The sequence below is a fragment of the Cynocephalus volans genome, chromosome 5 (assembly GCF_027409185.1).
Source record: "Cynocephalus volans isolate mCynVol1 chromosome 5, mCynVol1.pri, whole genome shotgun sequence".
Classification (NCBI taxonomy): Eukaryota; Metazoa; Chordata; class Mammalia; order Dermoptera; family Cynocephalidae; genus Cynocephalus; species Cynocephalus volans.
Window position 1 is genome coordinate 40,878,509 of NC_084464.1, and position 23,604 is coordinate 40,902,112.

Consider the following 23,604-nt stretch of genomic DNA (forward strand, 5'->3'; position numbering starts at 1 on the left):
GCCCACGGTGTCACAGCTGGTAAGTTGAAGATAGGAACCCAAGCATTTTGGTGCCTGCATCTGTTTTCTTGAACAGAACTCTAGACCGTCCCCACTAATCCCTAAATTTTGATCAGAGCTTTAACTTTCTTCCTCTCTGCTAATTTCTTTTCCCTTTAGGCTGCGCGATTCTTTAGTGATTTTTAATTATCGATGTGGTACTGCTCCCATTCTTGGATCCTTCTCTCTCTTTCTCTTTCCTTTCTCCGACCTTTTCTTGCAGGTTAATAATGTGAAATGCAGAGTGCGGCCTCTGAACCACTTTCCTCGAATCTAAAGACATACTACCGATGGATGCAAAATGCAGAGCAGTTCCTGCCCCTTGGCTCAAAATGTCAGCAACTCTGGAGAAGGCACTTATCTTTGATCAGTGTTCGCAGGGATTTGGCTCACTTGAGGAGTCCTGTCCCCTTGAGAAGCAGGCCCTAGACGTCCTACCTGGAGAGAGACAGGACTGGATGTGGGTACATGACTCTCCTAACAGAGAGGCCACAGAAGTGAGGAGAGATGGAGAGCGAGATCTGGATGGAGAACAGGTAAAAGGAGGAAGTGTCTCTACTGGTCAGGGGAGAAAAACAGTGAAAAATGTGCATTTCTTAATAGCTAAGGGAAGTGGGGGCAAAGCTCCTGAACTGAGATTCTTCCTTAACCTCTTTGTTACTGACTGTACTGTATTGATAGTCTTTATAGTTGCATGCTTTTGTAGGGAAGTCTGTATGCCATCTCTGTCTTTTAAAATGGAGTGAAAATTGGTTTGTCCCTATCTCTGCAGTCCAATCAGACTGCTCTTCATGCCTTTCCTGGGATTTTAAGTCTAACATCTGAACATTTCTTCCCTTTTGATGATATTCTCACATCTAGGCTTTATCCAGTGCCCAGGAAGGGCAGAGATTGGCACGTGAGAAGATTTTGGCATCAACCTTGGATTCACCAGTTACCCAACAGTGGCCCACAGTCATCCAGCCTGAAAATGTCATTCCCTTTTCTTGGGTCCTGCAAAAGAGAGGTGGGGAGCTAGCAGTCATCCTGTTTATGGGGGGCAGTTCAGTAGAAAATGAGCTAGGGCATGGTACCAAAGAACTAGTTTTTAGATGTTATACACCTGAGTATTTTTTAAATAGACCTAAGTGAACATTGGGCTGTCCTCTAAGTGACTGAAAGCCACTCCTTAGCTGTTCCTGAAGCAGTTCCACCCCACCGTGGCTCAGGAGACTGGCTACCTTATCTCCTGAGGCAGGGGTCAGCAAGCTCCAGCCTGCAGGCAAAATGGGACCCATCACTTGTTTTTGAATGGCCCCTGAACTAAGAAGGGCTTTTACATTTTTAAATGGTTGAAAAAAACACAAAAGAATTATAATATTTTATTACATTTAAAAATTATGAAATTTCTAATTTCAGTGTCCATAAATTTTATTGGAGCACAGCCATATTCATTTGTTTATATATTGCTTTTGTGCTATGACAGCAGAATTGAGTAGTAGTGACAGAGACTGTATGGCCTTCAGACTATAAATATTTACTAACTGTCACTTTATAGAAAATCTTTTCCAATTACTCCCATCCTGGAGTGATCCACAGCCCGTTCTTAAAAGTTGCCATGGAGATTGAACTTCCTGTTCCCAGCTGTTCCAGGCTTCATAGCTCTGTACTTATCCTCCTTTCCCCCAGAAAGCTCTCTGTGGGCAGCATGCTCCATCAAGAAGAAGACAAGGAGACCAGTCTCTCAGGCTACAGCTTGGGGCAGTACTTGTGAAACTTCCTGGGTCAAATCTCTAAATATTAAGAACTTACTTGCATCCAAAGCCTGGATCTACTCATGAACCGTTGGAAAGACTATCAGTGGGCCTGTAGACTGATTCCCACCCACAGTTAATAGGAGCTGTCTTCCCCAGGCCATCTTCATCCTTATAGTTCTTCTCCTACTTAGATCCCTGTTCCTTACTTGGCTTGTTAGATTAGTTTAGGTAGGGATCTCCTACTTAGATCCCTGGCTCTGGGCAGTAATGGAGAAAAACCTAGGCCTCAGGGTGAAGAGGGAGAGGAGTTGTCCCACTCCTACTAGGGGCTGCTATTGGTGGGAAAGTAGGGAAAGAACAGAGATAAGTTTGAGGCGAGGTATAGGGCTACATGCCAGGAACAACTTATATGATCCTGGTGTATCCTCATAACACCCCCTTTGTCCGATTAAGAAACCAAGACTCAGAGAGGTGAGGTCAGTTTAGTTTGTATAGTTCTGTAGGCAGAGCCAAGACCTGAACTCCTGTTTCTCAGCTTCCAAAGGTCTGCTCTTTCTACTGATTGTATAGACTGGATTTGGAATTTGCAGAGGGTGAGCTATTCACCACTGTCTTAGGCCTTTTTCTTACCAATTTATAGTTGAGTTTGGGAAATAACTCCCAGTTGGTGAATCACCTGATAATGTTATATGTATTGTTTGGGAAAAGTGCAGAAAGATTAGGAAAAGTTAAATGTTTTTCCTTGAGTAAGAGGAAAGATGTAACTTAAATGGGAATACCAAAAGTGCTGCAATCACTGGGATTTGATGGAGTCACCCCAGGAAGGCAAGGTAGAGCTGAGGAAATGCCTATAAAAGAGGCTTGGGGAGAAGGTTAAGAATATGTTATAATAGAAAAATCAACTTTTTTTTAATTAAAAAATTTTTTTCATTCTATGTGTTTATGGGCTACAGTTTATTGTTTCAGTACAGGTATGTATTGTGTAATGATCTAATCAGAATAGTTAACATATCTATCACCTACACTTTTATCATTTGATCCTCTTTTCTGGCTATCTTGAAAAAAATCAGCTTTGAACTACCTCAGGTCAGTGTGTGTGGATTTGTTACTATACTAGTGTTTGCTATGGAGGTCCTGCCTACTCTACGTTTAACCAAGGAATTAGCTATATAGAAGCTTATGTGGTATTTGGATTGGAAAATGCTTGCAAAATCTTTCTGCTCTTTACTTTTATTCAGTGACATAAAACAGAACATAGTGATGATGAATAGAACAGTTATGCCTAAATAGCTTGGCTGTTATTGCAAGACTTTAGTTCTAAAGATTAGCTTATAGTTTATTGAGAAGGAAGGAATCTATGCTAGCATAGATATTTGAGGGAAGAGTCAAGAATGCCATGGTTTCTCTTGTTCAAGATAAATTAGGCTGAGGTGTAGTGGAGGCCATGGGGAGGCTACCAGGCAGGAGGAGTGAGTGTCGCCTAGGTTATCTCAGCCTTCTTGTGGCACTTCTTCTTTCTAACACTGGTACTCTTCATAGATAGAGTGGTAGATGTGCAGGTTTAGATAGGATCATCAGAAAGTCTTTTTTTTTTTTTTTTTTTTTTGTCGTTTTTTCGTGACCGGCACTCAGCCAGTGAGTGCACTGGTCAGTCCTATATAGGATCCGAACCCGCAGCGGGAGCGTCGCCGCGCTGCCAGCGCAGCACTCTACCAAGTGCGCCACGGGCTCGGCCCCATCAGAAAGTCTTTAAGGTGTCTGTCAAAATAATGGTAAAGCTACAGTGAAGATTCAATGGTCGGGATATTTGCATTTGCTTCTGTATTTTGCTGCACTTAAAGGGATCACAATCTGCATATCTGACTTTTTATTTTTAGCACATTTCTGCTCTGAGTCATGTACTAACTACAGTGATTGTAGAAGCCCTGGACTTCTATAAGATCTTGGGTTGCTCTGGGTGAGAAGCACTGCTTTAGGATCATACATGACCTCTCCATCTTTCTTACCTGCCTTGTACAATCAATTTCCAAAGCCTGTTAATTTTACCTTTTAAATAATTCTGAACTGTGCTCCATCCTAGTTCAAGTCACTTTTATCTCTCACCCCCATATGGCAAAGATTTCATCTTGACAGAATAATTTGTGTGAAAAAATTAAGATCTTGTATGTGTGTGTATTAAATTATGTATACAGATACATATAATGTGTATATATGTAATCTTCTACTAAATTTCATTTTTTTGTTGTTGTCTTTAACTTGGCCATGTTTTTGTTTTTAAAGGTTCAGCCCATGTTCTGAATGCCCATATCCCAGGCGTTAGGCTAATGTCATAGGCAATTAGAATAGTGATTTGTAATCTATTTTTTCAGGGGAGTGGTTGTCTTAAAAGGAACAACCTCTAAGAAGCTGATGAAAGATAATGACCTTTTCCTTAGAAAAAAATGCATATAGGCCTGTACACACAATTTTGCACATCATTTAGAGAGATTCATATGCTCCTTGTAGCCTATCAGTGGACTTCCACGTCAAGAGCTCCCGATTTAGAGGATTCCTTCTTGATCAACACATAGCAAGTAGAGTCTCTAGACTGCAGAAAATTAATTACTAATGGTGTGAGTCCCATACCATTTTGCCTTTATTTTCACTATAGTCACTATAATTCTGGTTATGTATGTGATTATACTCAGGAACATGAATACTGAGGGTAGAGCAGGCAACTCAGAATCTGAGATCTTTGTTTCTAATGAAAATCTTTATCAAGTCCCCTCACCTTAGGTCAGGTTGGGGGTGGTGCAGCATTCTTTGTACGCAATTGTGTGTGGGTGGAGTTAGTGCGCATGGGCGGTGCCGCGGTGTTGGCTGGCGTCTGCCTCCAGCATTGGCCTCCGACCCACGGCTTCCAAGGACCTGTTTGCCGATTACCCAGCTCATAGACGGGCGTGTGAGGGGTCTGGCGACCCAACCTGGCATGTGAAGTGTTTGTGACCCAGTCTGGACCATGGGCTTGAGGGGTCTGTGAGCTCCAGACCCAGCCCTAGCTCGACAGTTGGCCCAGTCAGCAGGATTATGGGTAGATAAAAGCACTACAGGACCTATTAAATATGTTTTAAATTTCTGTGAGGCTTTTTGTGTAGCAAATGACTGTATCCATTACGTACTACTTGTATGTAGTTTGCACCTTGGTATCTCTTCAGGTTGTAGTAGAAAAGGTATGCCATAATAGATATAGAGGGGAAAAAGTATGATTAAAAAAATAAAGGGGGGAAATTGCTGAATACTAGGATGCAGTTAATTCCAGAAGTTTGACTTGAGAAGTCTTTGAACTTTTGTGATGGACGATGTCAAAGGTAAACACAGACAAACATTAGTTAAAGTGGTGAAAATAGGTTTTATTCAGTAAATACTGACAGTAGGGGAAAGAGCTGAGTTCCATTCCGATTTGGGGAGCGGGGAATACCCAGGCTCCGTTGAGTGAGAGAAGTGAAAAAGTACAGAGTTGGTCGGTGTAAATAAGTTGAGGTCAGCTGTGTTTATTAGCTGGCAACTCCCAAAGTTAGAATTTTGTCCTCCCACGGAGATTGGGAGACAGAAATCTTATCCTTCTTGATTGCATTTCAAAGTAATGGCTGTCAGGTCCTTGAGAGATACTTCTGAGTTGCAAGAGATCCTTATTTACAATTGTAACCCCTTTTTGTAAATATTCTAAGGGAGGTTGGGGCTTATCACAAGTGTTGGCCAGAACAAATAGTAAAATTTCCTGGTAGTGGTAAGCTTTCTCAGGTTGGCATTTTAGTTGGGGGATGTGGGGAGAGAAGCGGGATGGGGTCATCCTAGTAACACAGCCTTACCGCTGCTAGAAGCCATGATAGAGTTTGGTCATGTCTTTTAGTGCAGGGGTTTGGTTGGAGTCATTAGTGCTGAGAGTTCTGCAGTTCTCAGCAGCGGTATGTTACAAAGCAAAAGTAATGGCCTGGCCAATGAGCCATTTGCTTAAGGGCTGCTCCAGTAGAGCATCTGTGTGAGACTGTGAACAGAACTTTAGGAGGAAAGCCCTAAGCATATATATGAAGGTTAGAGATCATTTTAGTTTGTTAACACAGATTGAACAGATGATGAAAAATGAGGTGAGAGCTACCAGAGAAGCTAATTGAGTTGAGAGCAGGTTGAACATGGCAGTGGAGTTCTAGTTTCTGTTCTTAGAACACATTTGGATAGGGTTCGTAGATTCAGGGAAAGAATCATTAGCAGAAGAGGGTGGTCTTATTGAAGAATTGGCCTTCATTGACTGCATTGATTACTTTCTCCTCTCTCAGCATCTGCTTCCCCTGCATCTGCCTCGGATTGTGTGAATTGTCAAGGAGACAGGACACAGGAAGAGGTACCGTTGATAAACTATCCCCAGGTGAGCTCTGTTTTCCTTTCTTCTTCCTGGGAGTGATTATTTTCTCTGAATAAAGCCATTTGTAATTTACACCCTCAATCAAGGTGGTCTTTGACTATCATTTAAAAAATTTAGATGTTTAATCCTCACTAAATGGGGTTTATTTGATGGTTTAACCCTGCCTCTAGGTTATACCCTGACCCCCTTAATGTTTTCTCTGTTGTTCCCCTCCACTCTTTCCATAATCTTAATGAGGGTGATAGCACTTTACTCTAGCAAGGTCTCCTTGTTTATTTTATTGAAGTCATTATTGTATTATTTCCGGGACAGAAACTATTTGTTGTTTCAGGAGCTGGTGATGTTTGAAGACATAGCTGTGTATTTTACCCAGAAGGAGTGGATGTGTTTGATCCCTGCTCAGAGGGACCTCTATAGGAATGTGATGCTGGAGAATTATGAGAATTTGCTTTCTCTAGGTAAGGACTCTATTCATTCTTTTTGGTTCTGCTTTACTTCTTCATGTGTCAATGCCCAGTACTAGTTTGATAAGGATCATGCCTCATCTTTTTGGCCTCCTGGGAGAAGAGTGTCTTGGGACTTTCTTCAGGTTCAGAGATAGAATTTTTTCTCTCCAGGCCTAGTTTGGTGGAACTAGGTTGTATGTGCCCATGGAGACAGTTTCCTTTGCCATCCTTGAATTCTGGTGAAACTCATCCTCTAATTCCTGCCAGCTCCACCAGGTTAGAGACTCTCCTATTGAATCCTACTGCACATAATCCATCAGAAAGAATTTCATTTTCTGTAGTGAAAAGAGGGCAGCCTACCTAAATATGTCTGCCTTTCAGAGACCAGAAATCTGATTTTCTGATTTGGTTCCCTTCATCCCTGTGCTGTGTTTACATATTTTTGTTGTCGTTATTGTTTTTTTTTTGGAGGGGGGTAGTTTGTTGAGAATAACATGTATACAGAAAAGTAACACAAGTTATAAGTGTACAATTTGATGAATTTTCATCAAGTAAAAGCTGCCGCATAACTATCCCAGATTAAGAAACAGAACATTATCTGAACCTCAGATGCCTGCTCCTTTGGGCCCCTTTCAGGGAATACTTCTGTCTCCCTAACTCCACTTCAGTTAGTGATTTTCCTGACTTCTAACATGATAGATTACTTTTGCCTGTTTTTCAATTTTAGATAAATGGAATCAAATAGTATGTCCTCTCTTGTGTTTGGCTTCTTTCACTTAACATTATACTTGTAGTGTTTGTTTATTTTTTTTGCCAGTAGTTACAGTTCATTTATGCTCATTAATTATATTATTCCGTTGTGTGAAAATATCACAATTCATCATTCTACATTTGAGTTGTTTTCAGATTTGATTATTACAGAGTGCTGCTATGAACATTTTTGTACATGTCTTTTGGTGAAAATATGCATGCATTTCTGTTGCATTTATGACTAGGAATGGAATTGCTGGGTCATAGAATATGCTAAACAAAGTAGTTATACAAATTTAGACTCCAAGTAGCAGTGTTTGAGAGTTCTAGTGCTGCATATGTTTGCTGAATCTTTTCATTTTGGCCATTATGGTGGGTGTGTAATGGTATCTCATGTGGTTTTGATTTGCATTTCACTGATGCCTAATGAAGTTGCGCACCTTTTCAAATATTTACTGGCTGTTTAGACATATTTTGTTAAGTACCTGTTCTTTTGCTGTACTTTTAATTGGTTGTCTTCCTTTTTCCTCTTGATATGTTAAGAGTTATTTATATGTTTTGATGCTCTGAGGACATTTTAATTTCAGCTATTAACTTACTCTCTGCTTATCTATTCCCTCTGATCTTTATTGACCTCTTACTGACCATAAATCTAGGACTAAGCTTTGGAGTAGCTTTATTTAATTTAATTAAATTAATTAATTTATTTATTTTTTATAAAGATGACTGGTAAGGGGATCTTACTTGACTTGGTGTTGTCAGCACCACGCTCACCCAGTGAGCTAACCGGCCATCCCTATATGGGATCCGAACCCGTGGCCTTGGTGTTATCAGCACCACACTCTCCCGAGTGAGCCACGGGCCGGCCCAGGAGTAGCTTTATTTTAATCTCCAGGTAATTATATCCTGTTACCTTCCCTATAAGGAGCATTCCTATTTCCCAAACCTGCCGTGATCTCCCAGCTGGAGCAAGGTCAGGAATCCTATGTTCTTGATCTACAGGGAGGTGACTTAAGAGGGACTCCAAGAAGCTCCTGTGCAGGTGAGTCATAAAGGATCTAAGAGTTTGTACCTTATGTTCTCTCTTTCTTTATCTTGGTAACTTAAGGACACATCATATAGATCATTCCCAGTTACTAATCTTGCACTTTAAATCTTCCAGAAGGAAAAACAGAACAACTAAACACTGGAGTTTCAACCTGTCATCACTCAAAAGCATATGGATCCCTTGCTCCCTGGCTCACTTTGTTTTTACTGCTTTTCTTAAAAGTGTATAATTCCCCTTTTTTTGTACTCTTAAACCACCATCCTTAGTCTTCCCATAGGCCTGGTGATTGTCAGTTCTGTACAGCGGTATCTTCAACCCAATCTTCTTTGATGTTCTCTCAGCTTTGTTTTCAAAAGACATAATGGTCTACTAGAAAGTATTTTCCTGGGTGACATCCGAGGACCACCTGCATTTGAATCAGTGGGAGAGCTTATTAAAATAGAGATTCCTGGGTGTCACCAGGGGTCAGGCTGGAATATTTATTTTTATGAGCTCCCAATGTGATGTGCCCTCTAAATTTTGAGAAGCATTGTACTAGACTGTGAGCTTGAAGTGAAGGCCTGTGGTTATCCCCAGGACATGGTAATAAATAGTTTATGTTTAATAAATATTTGTTGCAGGATCACAGAAAAAGCCCATGGGTATACCAGACTCTCATTTCAGGTGTCAGAGCTATGTCTAGAGTTTGTAGACAATATAATGTTACAATAATGTTGTGCGTATATGGAGGATACACTTAGTTTGGATTTTGATAGTTATTCATGGATATAAAATATGTAGAGTTTATGGCAGGAGAGACCTTACAATCTTGTTAGGGAAACACAATAGATAGGTGACCTGGTTAAGAGTTAAGAAAATAGCATGTATAGCAATGCAATTGGTACAGGGTGAATGATAATTTCTCAGAGAATTAAAAGACAAATCTGATCAGAGTTGTATCAGAGTTAATCAGGCTCCCCTCCTTTCCTGTAGGAGAGGAGTTTAGAGTTATACTCATATCATCTTGAAAGAAGATATTGAAAATAATCTTAACAGCTAGAAGAGAATAGGTTAAAAGTGAGGTGTATGACGGTGGGCCAGGCTAAACATTTCCTTGAGTTACATTTCATTCCTGATCCCCTAAGATGGGATTATTGGAGGTGTAACCTGTTTTCTTAGTTCTGTTTTGTTCAGTTTGGAGGGCACTCTAAAGTTATAAATCCCTGTCTTTATTAGCTTAGACTTTTCCATTTACTGTTTTGCTACATAGTTTATTTCCTTTTATTTCTTACTTCATCTTGTTCTTTTTTGTCTTTCTTAGATAACTCTATTGCAATATTTTTTATTAAATTTCTGTTGGTTCTTGCTCCATAGTATTTCAACAATTTTTAGGCTTAGGAAATTTCTCATCACAGCTCATTGTTCGTCCATATGATCACCATTCACTTATTTTTCCACATTAGGGCAGTAAACAAGTGACATTTTCTATTTTTCTCTTTTCCCTTTCCTCCCTCCTTTCCCTCCTTTTCCTTTTGTTCTTTCTTTTTTTTAAGTGTCAAGTGTTAAGACTAAGATTGGGGGTGAGGAATCAACTGAGAAACTTGAAAAACTAAGTTTTGGAAATGAGGAGTCACACTGGGTCATCCGGAAAAATGCCCAGAAGAATCATTGTGGAAAACCCACAGGAGAAACAGTGAAAATTAAGACTGGAAATTCTGGGGAGGTGAATGACAGAGCTAAGAAAATTCTGATGGACGTGTCAGAACGAAAGGGTAAAGATTTAGAGGAAAATTTACATATAAGCTCAGAATATCTCATGTACAAGAGAGTTCCTAATGAGCACAGTTTCTGTGAATGTAGTGCAGGTCATGAAAATGTCTGTTGGCAGTCAGACCTCATTCTCTATGATAAAATGCATACCAAAGAGAAACCTTGTGAATGTGATGAATGTGGAAGAGCTTTCAGGGTGACCTCAGCCCTCACCCTACATAAAAGAATCCACAGTGGTGAGAAGCCTTACGCATGTGAAGAGTGTGGGAAGGCCTTCAGCCAGAGCTCTGCCCTAACCCAGCACAAAAGAATCCACAGTGGAGAGAAACCATATATGTGTGACCAGTGCCACAAAGCCTTCAATGGGAGCTCAGATCTTATTAAACACAAGAGAATTCACACTGGAGAGAAACCTTATGAATGTGGGGACTGTGGGAAATCCTTCAGGAATATCTCAGCCCTCACTGAACACCACCGAATCCACACTGGAGAAAAGCCTTTTGAATGTAATGAATGCTGGAAAGCCTTCAGTAGCAGGTCGGCCCTTTCTCAGCATAAAGGAATTCACAATGGAGGGAAACCTTATAAATGCGGTGACTGTGGGAAAGCCTTCAAGACCAGGAACTGCCTTACCATGCACCAAAAAATCCACACTGGGGAGAAGCCTTATGAATGTACTGAGTGTGGCAAGGCCTTCCAGTTTAGGCACTGTCTTACTGTCCATCAGAGAATCCACACTGGAGAGAAACCCTATGAATGTGCAGAATGTGGGAAGGCCTTCAGTGGGAGTTCAGACCTCACCAAACACAAGAGGATCCACACTGGAGAAAAACCCTACCAGTGTGCTGAGTGTGGGAAGGCTTTCAGTTGCAGCTCTGACCTTACCAAACATAAAATAATTCACACTGGGGAGAAACCATATAGTTGTCTCCAGTGTGGGAAGGCCTTTGGTGGGAAGTCAGATCTTACCAAACACAAACGAATCCACACTGGGGAGAAGCCTTATGAGTGTCAAGAGTGTGGGAAAGTGTTTAGTTATAGCTCAGGCCTTAGGCACCACAAAAAAGTCCATACTGGGGAGAAACCCTTTAGATGTAATGAATGTGGGAAGACCTTTCATCAGAGCTCAGAACTTAATGTACACGAAAGGGTCCACACGGGAGAAAAACCATACAAGTGTGAAAAGTGTGGGAAAGCTTTCAGAGTGAGTTCAGATCTCAATGGGCATAAAATAAGAAAGCATACTGAGGAGAAACCCCCTGAATATGAAAGTGAAAAATCATTAAGTCCAGTGTCCTTTCCTCAGTCTCATCCACACCTACCTACCTGCAGCATTTGACACCAGGGAGTCCTCACTTGTTTGGGGGAACTTAACCCTGTTTAAAATTGAATCCTGTGTCTTTGTATTCCCAATTGCTCTTTCCTTATCCTACTTATTCCCATAGCTCTTAATAACTTCTAATGTACTATATACTTTAATTATAATGTTTATTATGTGTATTATCTTACCCCTCTGCTAGAGTTTAAACTCCATGTGTGCAGGCAACTTTGTCCCTTGTTCACTGGTGTGTTATTGTAAGCTAGAATCTTGCCTGGTAAATGGTGGGGATGTGGTTGAGGGGGAAGGGGAGGAAGCACATTACATATTTTTTGAATTAAATGAATTACTTGGTTTCCATGATACACTTTTTCTGGGTTCTTCTTTAGTGTTTCCGGCTGTTCCTTTCCTCTTGCCTTTGCTGACTCCTCTTGGTCCCCTCTTCCCTAAGTTGTGGCTGTGCATCACACCCTCTGTTCCTTAGGCAAGGAGCCTTCATTGCTTACATTGCCTAATTGCCTATACCTTCTTCTGACCTGTGCTCTAATCCTGTTTGACTGAATGATGCTCTGCTATCACCTCTATGTCAAAAATATGTTTAATGTAAATAAACTACACACATGCTATTTCTGTATTCAGTTGGGCATTTCAAGGCAAATCATGGAAGGAGAAAAATAAATATTTGTGTTTTTACCAATTTCTTGCTTGGAAGTCTTCTTCCTTTTATCTCAACAATGTCATCGAATAATGTCAGTGCTATATTGAAAATATCTCTTGAATCCATTTCTTACCATCTAGGTCATGCTATTGGTCTCTCTGCTTGTACTATTGCCTTCCTACAGTGTGGACTCTAGACGGACTCCACAACGCAGCCAACAGTTTTATTTAAAAATGCAAGTGAGGTGATGTCACTTAAAATTCTCCAGTGGCTTCCCATTACCCCCCCTTTTTTTTTTAAATAAAGCATTTCATCACGTATGCTTCATCTCTTTCTGAACCACTTGAAAATAAGTTGAAGTTATTATGATACTTATCCCTAAACTCTTCAGCATGCTTCTCCTGAGAATAAGGGTATTCTTTTTCATAATCATAATAACATTATCATACCTAAGAAAGTGACTGATAATTCAGTAGTTTATCTAATATCCAGCCCCTATTCAAATTTTCTCATTGTCCTTGAAGTTTTTTTTATAGCTGTTTTTCCCCCCATTAACCAGAATCCATATAAGTTTATATGTTGCAATTGTTACATCTTTTTAGTCTATTTTAAACTAGAACTGTACGTCCAGTACAGTAACCACTAGCCACATGTAGCTACAGAGCACTTGAATGTGCCTAGTCTGAATTGAAATGTGCCATAAGTGTAAAATACACACCAGGTTTGACTTCAGAAGAAAATATAAAATATCTCAATTTTTATATTGATTAGTGTTGAAATGATAATTTTGGATATGTGGGTTGAATAAAATATATGTTTAAAACCAATTTCACGTGTTTATTTTTGCCTTTTTAAACATGATACTAGAAAACTTAAACTACATATGTGGCTTGCATTTGTTGCTCACATGGTATTTCTATGGGATATTGTGAATCTAGAAAGTACATTCATCTTTTTCTTTCATGACCCTGACTTTTTGAAGAGTCCAGGCAAGTTGTAGAATATCCCACATTCTGAATTATCACTCTTAGGATAAAAATCTTGGTATATGAAGTACAAAGCTCTCAAGATTGTCTTTTCCCCTTGCTGCAGCTATAGGGAGCGTCTCCTACAATTCTTCCACTTATTCCGCACTGACTTCCTTGCTGTTCAGTAAACACATCAAACATTTCCTTTGCAATTTCCTGGGAAGTCTCATCTCCATAATTTTTACAAGACTGATTTCCATACTTTATATTTTTTATATTTACATTTTGTATTTTTAATATTTTACCTTTGTATTTATATTTTATATTTATATTTATTTATTTATTTTAGGTCTCTGTGTACATACCTTATACTCAGAGAGACCATCCTGACCATCTTCTCTGAATTAGCACTTTTCATCACTCTCGCCTTACCTTGCTTTATTTTTCTTAACACTTCTGACTACTTGACATTTTGTTGTATATTTGCTTACTTTCTGATTTATGGGTTGAATTATGTTCCCCCCACATTCATATATTGAAGTTCCAACCCCCAGTACCTCAGAATGTTACTTTATTTGGAAATAGGTTCATTGTAGATGCAGTTAAGATGAGGTCAGTAGGGTGAGCCTCAATTCAGTATGACTGGTGTACTTATGAGAATGGTATGTCTGGACACAGAAAGAATGACATGTGAGGATGAAGGCAGAGATTGGGGTGACACTTCTGCAAGCCAAGTGATTTCAACAATTGCTAGCAAAGTTCTGGAAGCTAGGAGAGAGGCCTGGATTTAGATTCTTCCCTCACAGCCCTGAGAAGGAACCAACTTACTGACACCTTGATCTTGGACTTCTAGCCTCCAGAACTGTCAGGAAAGTACATTTGTTTTCCTTAAGCCAACCAGTTTGTGGTAACTTGTTACAGCAGCCCTAGGACACTAATACATATCCCCACATAGTACATATATTTTCCTTTTATGTGTGGTAAGGTTTGGGATACTTTTTATTTTCTCGAGAAAGAATAGGTATCACTGAGACTGTGCCTTCAAAATGGTGTGATCTCTTGAGGTTAACCAGTGATGTTGTGGCGTGTTGATCACTTTGGACCCTTTCTACCTTGCAGTGGACAGAGACTCATCCTTATAGGCATTTACATGTATTCCAGGTATAATTTTGCTTTCCCTGTCTCTAGAGCCTCAGCTAACACTACCAACCAAGTACTCAGTTTTGGATATACTGACATAGGATCTTGCCTAACATCTCAGACCAAGGGACCAACTTTGCTGTGAAGGATATATTACAAAGGGCATGTGATCATGGTATCTAGTGGTCCTACCATATTCTACATCACACAGAAGTGTCCAGCCTGTTTCCCCACAGCTTTGCCAACATAATAAGCAAAACCTTTTAATTATCAGATAGTATATTTCAGGAGGAAAACACTGGTGACTGTGAAATTTGAATTAGTTGGGAGAGAAACGAGTTAGGGAGACCTGTTAGAAAGCTATTTGGAAATAAAGATACGAGTTCTAAAGCTGTGGGCTAATGTAGCTGTTGATGTGATTATAAGTCAGTGTTAAGAGTTGAGGGTGAGGTTTGAGGTGCTTTTAGATTTTTTTTTTTTTTGCTAAATCCATCCCTGTGAGTCACTATTGATACTCTCTCCAGATGAGATTCCTAAGAAAGTTACACAAATGGAACAAGAGTAAAATAGGACTGATTATAGTAGTTAATATTTATTGAGCACTTATTAGACACTGTACTGTACACTTGAAGTGCTGTATTTTGCTTAATCCTCTGTGGGGGTAACAAGCAGAATTATTCAAAAATGAGTCTGGGATCTCACTCTAGATTGCCTAGGAAATGAACTAGCTGGAACTGGAGTTTCCCCCTCCTTCTGAGAAGAGGGGCTGCACCCAAACTCAGCATCCCATAGGACCAGGGGCATGCAATCCTTAACTCTCCTGCAACTCTCCACAGGATCCATGGTCTCCAGGGACTGGGCAGCTGGTCTTCCTCAGATGCTTCTTCAGCTGTGCTGTCAACTAAACCCAAACTGTCTGGCAGTAAGATAGTCTGCTGTCACCTTACTGAAAAGCAATGTTCAACTTTATCCTTTGAGAAGTTGGGTCAGGACTGGAGCACCAACTCACTGCATGTCAAACAATTTGGCCTTGGACTTGGTTCACCTCTCTGTGGGATTATAGAGGATGGAGGACCCAATGCCTCTTGTGCCTGACTCTTGGTTTCTAAGTTTCCACAATACATCTTAATCTTAGTTTATACTTCGTGATGTTATAGAATTTATCCCAAGACTCATTGCAGCACATCCTTGCAGCAAATTTAGGGGCCCGATGCTCCAGTTCCATCCTTTTTCTTGCAGCAAATATATGAGTTAGAAATTACTCTTTCTATTTTAGGCAGGAAGAATGTGAGACACAGAGAAGGTCACATTGCTAGTAAGCGGTAGGATTTGAAACCAAGTTTCTGATTTCTGAGCCTATGATCTCAAAAACTTTGTTAAGCAAATGGAATGGCCAATTTATAAAGTGAATGAGTGCTCAATTATTCAAAGAAGCATCCATGGAGAAGTTCAAATCTCATGCAGAGATTAAATCTCAGTTGGAGCACGTAGCCTATATTTAGTCTGCTGTGGTGCTTTTTACTTTCTCCTAAGTCTTAGGCTTATGTCACCTCCTGGCCAGCTACATGGAGAAAATAACTTGAGAAAAGGAAGGAAGCAAGATGGCTGGGTCTACAGAGGAGACCTAAGCTTACTGTCTCATTCCTTGTGGGCCTAGAGGAGAGGAAAAGCAAGACAAAACATGGAAGATAGGTTTGTGCCTTTTAAAACGTGGTTTACAGTTTCCATCAGTAATCAAGACCTAGTTGATGTCCTAGAATTTGACCAATGAGATTAATGATATCTGTCTGTTGAAAGAGTGGCTAAGGAAGGATTAAACTGAGGCAGGCCTGGTGTGGGCAGAAGGATTTGAATCCCCCCTCATTCCCCTGCCCCTGCTTCCAGCCATCAGAATGGGTTTTTAAAGCATATACTCAGTCATACCACAAGATTAATTGTATAATCATTTCCTCATCTCACTGATTTTTCTATGCCAATTAAGCAAAAACTGGAAGGGCAGAAAGATCATGCACCTTTTATTAATTTCTTGACAAATCTGGTTCAGGGCCAGAATCAGGAGGGTGTATCTCAAGAGGCTGTAATCCAGCTGATTGCAAATAGGACTTCGGAATAATAATTTCAAAAGTTTCATAGAGAATTGTCAGCACTTGCACCTGTTCCCATTCCAATAGAATATTTAGTTTATTCTATCCAAATTCTCATAAACTCATTCTATAATCAGGAACTAGGCAGAAATGTCTTTAATGAATCAAATAATACTAAAATTTCTATTTAACTGACATGACAGATGCTAATGCTGTTTCTCAGATACCTTTATTATTACTTGAAACTTTTCTAATAAGCCTCCTTGTGTATTTTCCTAGTCACAGAACTGAATCATTGGTATCCAAAGCTAACCCCTGCCTAGGTGGTAGTGCTTTTGAATTAATGTAAACGGGATTCTTTCTCCCTGACGCTCCCTTTTTCCTGCAGTCCTTTACACCCTCCCAATACCAGTCTGGGTCGAGGGGGCCTACGATTCGGTTCTGTCTTAATTCAGTGTCCCATACCAGGCCGCACCTCCTTAGGTACCAGAGTGTGTGGGATGGGCTCTGTTCCCTCAGGGAACATTTTTGTGTGGCAGGGCGTCTCACTGGGTCAAGCTCACTAATTCTGTATGTCCCAGAGTGGGCTTCGCTTCTGTCCGTCAGGAGCTTAGAGAGCTCTGGAGGGTAAAAGGATTCAATTCTGCTCCGCCACGCTGGTCTTGCTTTATCAGGGCCGTGTTAGCGGTCGCTGTCCGCCTGCCGGCCCTGGACAGCGCGCCTCTTTCGTCTCCACTGCATCTGCCCCGCTTTTCTGCAAGCGGTTCCGGGAAGACGTGCGAGGAAGGGTTGGGACTGTTCCGGAGTGGGTCAAAGCGACACTCAGGGCTGCACCCCCTCGGCTCTTGACCCCTCACTGTCCCAGAAAAAGCAGTACTGGGAAGTCATCTTGATCACTATTAAGAGGGAAAACGAATGCCGACGCCCTGAAGGAAGTGGCCCTGGAGTCCTGGCCCGCCCGAGGCACCGAGAGCGCGCGCTTGGGGAGCGCCCTCTTCTGGGTAAGGGGCGTAATTAGTTACGTACACTTTGGGGTTTTTTTTGAGGATCCATGAGGGGAAAACTGTCCGACACTACGGAAATGGCAGTCCCCAAGGAGGAAGGGGGAACAGTGATCAAGGTTTCAAAAACCTCACGCCCCATTAAATTCTGCCAGAGTTATTGGTGCAAGCTCTGGTGGAAGAAGGGTGCTTTTCAGACTGGGGACCGACCGCAGGGCTCACTAACACGCAATTGCCACGAAAGAGGGCGGAGGGTTGTCTGCCGTCTCAGAAGACCACCGTAGCTTGTGCAGAGATCTGGAACCGTCCTCATTACAGTGTCAGTGCTCACATCGTGGACAGTGTTTCAGTAATGCCACGATGTAGCACTGAGAAGAAATGACAGTAGTGGACTCAGACTCGATGCTTTCCTAGTTGGCTGTGCAACGAGATGTGAACTCACTTTTGGAATCAGAAATTTGGAGATCATTCACGGGGAACGGGAGCCCAGAATGGGGACAGTAGACATTCTGTTAACGTGGGGGATGTTAAATTAATAGAAAATATCAACCATAAAGAAAAGAAATGGGCCATATTTGTGCTCAGAGTTAGTAGAACATTTCTTGCCAGTAAGACACAATGACAGCAAGGAAGGAGACTTTTGATGTTTCAGTTGACTCATAAGAGCAGAAGACGTGGCCCATCATTTTCATATGGCCACTGTAAATGCGCACTTAAGATCTCGGATAAAAATAAGTTAAATTTTTATTATTTTTTGATAGTTTTTCATTTAATGCTACAACTAATGACTATTGTATCCTAAACCAGAAACATTCTAATTTCTCTGGAATTTTCAAGTAGAAAGAAAATCTGTGATTTTATAAATTAGTGGTAATGATGTGTCCTCATTTAAAAAAATCTGCTGTTTCTGACAAATGACAAATAGCTAACATTCTCTCTTAAAAACGAATTTCATTCTTTTAACATGGTGCTGTTTTTGTTTAATAGAACTGAAGGTAAAGACTAGAAATAGTTCACATCAGTTCAAGTAAAGTTATAGAGTCATGAAAACTTTTAATTTTCTAAGCTCTTTAGGTTCAGAATTGTGGATAAGGGATTTTCAACCTGTATTTATCATTTCTAGAAGTTCTGTTTGTTTCTTTTAAAAAGTGTTCCTGTACCAGCAGGTAACCAATATATTGTACTAATAGGAATAAATGAAATGTCTGTTTCTCTAAATTCCCGACAATGCATTGTGTCATCAAACTTAAAAAAAAAAAGTAGTATTGCTAGGGAAATTTCAGCATTTTAAACCTGATTAACTAAAGGCTATCATTGAATTCAGATTTTAATTGCCAACCTAGAAGACTACTAATACCTCCCCAGGTGCTGGAGCCTGGGCATGTGTATCCTAGTCAATCAATTTGGCCCAGTGGGGTCATTCTTCTATCATCTTTTCAAATAGGGAAAAGCCCAACACTGTTTTCTCAACCTTTTCTTTTCATTATTGCCATCTCCTTCCTAATGAAATTTTTAATACTGCAGTTATATTGTATGTCTGCTTATGTACAGAGGCTCTTTGGAGGACAACAACCAACATCTAAGATTTTTGCTGCTCCCTTCAGACTCAACTTTTGCCCTCTTGGGGGTGATATCATTCCCTGTGTGAATCGAGAGAAATAAAGCAAGATACCAAACTGAATGTGATCCAAACTTTAATATAGATGGGAATAAGTTAAAAGGAAATTAATTTAAAAGTTTCAGTCATTATTTCTGGGGTATGAGATATGAGCAATTTTTTTCTTATTCCTCCTGTTGGTCTGGTTTCCAAATATATACTTATATGTGCCTCTGAGAGATGTTGTGAAGATTCTATATTATTCTGCATGTGAAAGAAAAACTGTCTTTCCTTTCTCTTGACTCAGAGGTGTTCCATATGTCTCAAGTGCTAACACAAACTGAAGATGTTGCTCCAGTATTCATTACCCAATGAGCACTTGCCGTATCCTGCAGCACTGATAACATTTTTATGAAGATTTAATAAAAACTATTCATTTATCATTCTAAAGACATTTACTAAATATGTAATTCATATCAGGAACCAATTTAGACACAGCAAAATCAGACAAGAATAAGAAGTTCTATGTTGAAAAGCTCACCAATGCCTTTTCCTCAAACACAAACTCAAATGAAATGAGATAAAACTATATTACTGATATGGCTGGAGTTTTAGGGAATTCAGAGGATGGACTGATGAGATTTCTGAGGACTTTTCATAAGAGGTAAGATTTTAACTGGGTATAGAAGATTGAGTAGGAGGTTTTTAAGTGATAAATGCCTACCAAGATTTGGAATTAGCCCTTCTCACAAAGAAAAGTCAAGACACAATTTCGTCATTTTATACTTTTGTTTTTCTGTAGTCTTTATGACACCGTAAAGTTTATATTGTCTCCATGCTTTCTCTGCTCTGTGATATCATCAGCCTTTCTCGTATTCTTCATTTTTACCAAGGCTTACACAACCGACAGTTTTAAAGTTACCTGCAAACCTTAAAATAAAGGTGTAATGTTCTCACTGTGGAAATTTGGGAACCACAGAGTTTAAAGATAGGAAAGAGAAGATTGTAAATCCTTTCCCTAGCCCCATACCGTCTACTTCATGTAGGTGATGGCTTACTCTGCCTTTGAAATGACATCGTAAGGGCACTGCAGGTGTGAGAAATCTTTCACTAGCAGAGAGGATTTCCAGTGTCTGAAATGGCTGACTTGTAGAGAAGTGGAGTAGTTTATTCTCCGGAACAGGCATTCCCAGACTTTGAATGTAATTATCAGCAAAACAAAGCAAAAAATAGGGCACAAACATGAGATTGCTAAATTTTGTTTTGTCAGTTAAGAGGACACAGCTCCTTTTTAAAAAATCACCATCTACTACCACCATCATTCAACGAAATAAAGAACATAATAAAACTGAAGTGCAAGAAGGGTATGGTATTAAAAAAGAGCTGTCTTTTTCACTGGCTTTATTTATTCATATATTTATTTTTTAAATTTTCAAATTAAATTTAATATTTTATTTAAGATTTATGATATTTTAAAATCAAGAAATGCAACATCATTGATTAAAATGTTCTCTTTGTTGATATTAAAATGCATTTGATACATTATCTTAAACATTTCTGGAAAACATATTTGAAAACAAACATAAAGCTCTATGTTTGGTGGCCTCAAATTCAAATTCAGGATGAACTGAAAACTTAGGATAAAAATTAGGGTAAACTGAGCTGTGCCACCAAATAGAGTGTACCCACAGGACTGAGTCATGCCTCATGAAATGATGTAGAAACATGAAGGAACTGAAGTGTAGGATGATGGTAACTTCAAATTTCAAACAGTAAGGCGAATCACATGATTTTCCTTTTGAGAAATATCCCAATATCCACCAATTTGGATGCCCATTCCTCTAGTACCAACAGATGGCACCAGTAGTTAATGGAGAAGGGTTATTACTCTAGCTGTGATAAATATGTGGATTAGACATTCCCAGCTACTTTACACTGACTTTATTTAATCTTAAACAAACTTCTTATTTTCCTCATTTCTCCAGATTGGTGAAAAAAAAAAAAAGTCTTTTGTGAACTGGCTCTAACGTGGAGTATGACATTTAGGGCATTTACCTAAAAGCTTTGAGAAATCTATAGCTACCTTGTTTCACATATCTACCAGGAAGAAAATTAATTAAAATCTATAAAACCATGTTAATTTTTTTGTTCAGAGACACTCGGTATCTCCCTATTCGCTGTAACAGTGGTTCTCAAACTTTAGCCTGATCAGAATCACCTGGAATGGAGTTTTAAAAAATGTAGATTACTGTGTCCATCTTCAGATTGTTGATTCAGTAGTTCTGGGATGGGGCCCAAGAATTTGCATTTCTAATCAGCTGCTAGGTAGTGCTGATGCTTCTGGTCCCGGGGCCACACTTTCCTACAGGATAAAGCCCAAACTCCATGTCGAGCCACAAAAGGGTAAGAGTTAATATAATAGAGAGACCCCAAAATACGGTGGCTTAATTAATGTTACACAATATGGAAGATTTTTCTCCTGTAAGAGTCTGGAGGTGTTGCTCTGCTGGTGTGGTTGCTGTGCTTCCGTCTTGGTGTTACATTCTCTCTCAGGAGTTTGTTCTTGTTTGCATGGTCAGATCTTGGTACCCTCCACATTCACATTCCAGCTAACAGGAAGGTGAGAGCAAGCAGTTTCATATTTCAGATGACCCAGAAGCGGCACATATCACGTCCCTGGCATTGTGTTGATGGAGGCCAGGGGAGCAAAAGTAATTTGCAACATGGTGGCCACATGCCACTTAAAACTTGAGGCAGAAGGTAGAATGCGTGTTGGTAGGCAGTCAGTCTCCACCACAAAGGCTGCTCCAGGAATGTCATATGAATAAAGTGGAGTGTCATTTCTCTTAAGTTTGAGAAGAAATAATCAGTGTCCAGTATAATTCTACATTAGCATAGGTGCCCATGTGAAATCTTTGTTTCATACTTTGTCCATATCTCTATCATTGTACTTACCAAATTCCATAATTACATATTTATCTGTAGTCCCTGATTAGTCTTAAAGGTTTTAAGCATGTGGGTTTATATTTTATTTATGTATCTGTATCTCTATTTCCTTATTTCTCTCTATTTTCTACTTATTTACAAAGTTAAAACTTGTACCTAGTACAATCGTTGGTACATGATGAACACCCAATAAATGCTCTTTGAATAAATGAATTGGTTCAGCTTCTGTTGATAAAGGTCAGTCTTTCTTAGCTGTCTACACTCTGGTTGATTTTTTTCCATCTAACTCATGACTTTGCTGAACATTTTTCTATTCACAGTATTCTCTTCACTGCACTCTTTACATCTTTGTTTCTTAAAGTGTATATCAGAGGATTAAGGCTGGGTGTGACGATAGTGTAAAAGAGAGTAAAGAACTTCCCTTCATCCTGGGATATGGTATTCTGTGGCTTCATGTACATATAAATGAGTGTTCCATAAAACAGAGTTACCACTGTGAGGTGAGAACCACATGTATTAAGGACCTTTTGCCACCTTTTTGCTGACTTGATCCTTATTACAGTTTGAGTGATAACTCCATATGAGATGAGAATTAATGATAGAGGTACTAGAAGAAATACCACTCCGAGAGCAAAGACAACAATCTCAATTACTTTTGAATAGACACAAGCCATCTTGATCAATGCTGGCATCTCACAGAAAAAATTATTCACTTCCCGATGCCCACATCTTGGCAACTTCAAAGTCAAGGAGCAAAGAATTAAGGCACTGCCAAGACCACCCAACCAGGCAGTGAGCACCATCTTCTGGCAAAGCTGAGGGTGCATTATTACTGTATAGTGAAGAGGTTGACAGACAGCAGCATAGCGGTCATAGGCCATCACAGCCAAGAGAAGACATTCCGTGGCTCCCAAGTCAAGAGCAAAGAAGAACTGGAGCACACACCCTCCATATGTAATAGACTTTTTTGGACCCCATAGATTTACCAGCATCTGGGGGATAATGCTAGTTGTATAACAGAGGTCCAAAAAAGACAAATTGGATAAGAAAAAATACATGGGGGTATGGAGCTGTGTATCTAGATACGATACGAGGATGATGGTTGTGTTTCCTACCAGAGTCACAATATAGAAGATGAAGACAACCACAGAAATAATGCACTCTAATTGGGGTCGATCAGAAAATCCCAGAAGGATGAAGTCTGTTCCCGAACTTCCATTGCTTGTTTCCATTGCACATTATGAAAGGCTAGGGGACAATACTGTGGTAACACAAAATAGCATCAGCCTTACGTAGAGATGAAAATCTGTCATGGGTGTCCAAAACTCACTTATTTGCCTGCTTTCTCTCATTTGGAACATCTCTTTGAACATTACCCCAGCGTATAGTGCCCACAGCCTCTCCATATTTAGTAGTATCCAAAGTGATTCTAATAATAATATGCTAAACCCAATCACACTGAATCATAAATCATTGAAAAAGCTTAATATGTTCTAGTATCAAGGGGTGGGCCTTCTGTGTCAGCCTGGGCTTGGCTTTCCTGCTGTGTTGGACTGCTGCCTGTTTTTTGGGGGACAGGAAGCGGTGTGGGCTTGGGTGCCAGGGTCACTTTAGAACAAATAGATCTAACAGACATATAACAGAACATTCCATCCAGTAGCAGCAGAACACACATTCTTCCCAAGGAGGTGAAAGATCTGTACCCTGAAAACTATAAAACATTGA

General features: G+C 39.9%; 2 protein-coding genes across 2 annotated transcripts; one reads left to right on the forward strand and one right to left on the reverse strand.

The window, feature by feature from the left end:
• The first annotated feature begins 329 nt into the window (after positions 1-329).
• On the forward strand, positions 330-11,506 carry LOC134378957 (zinc finger protein 737-like). Its single transcript, XM_063098240.1, has 6 exons — positions 330-575; positions 901-1,108; positions 6,089-6,177; positions 6,506-6,632; positions 8,296-8,412; positions 9,951-11,506. Exons 1-6 carry the CDS (start codon positions 330-332, stop codon positions 11,504-11,506), a joined length of 2,343 nt encoding a protein of 780 aa, XP_062954310.1.
• A 10,687-nt stretch (positions 11,507-22,193) lies between these two features.
• On the reverse strand, positions 22,194-23,111 carry LOC134378620 (putative olfactory receptor 2W6). Its single transcript, XM_063097914.1, has one exon. It carries the CDS (start codon positions 23,109-23,111, stop codon positions 22,194-22,196), a length of 918 nt encoding a protein of 305 aa, XP_062953984.1.
• Between the last annotated feature and the right edge of the window lie 493 nt (positions 23,112-23,604).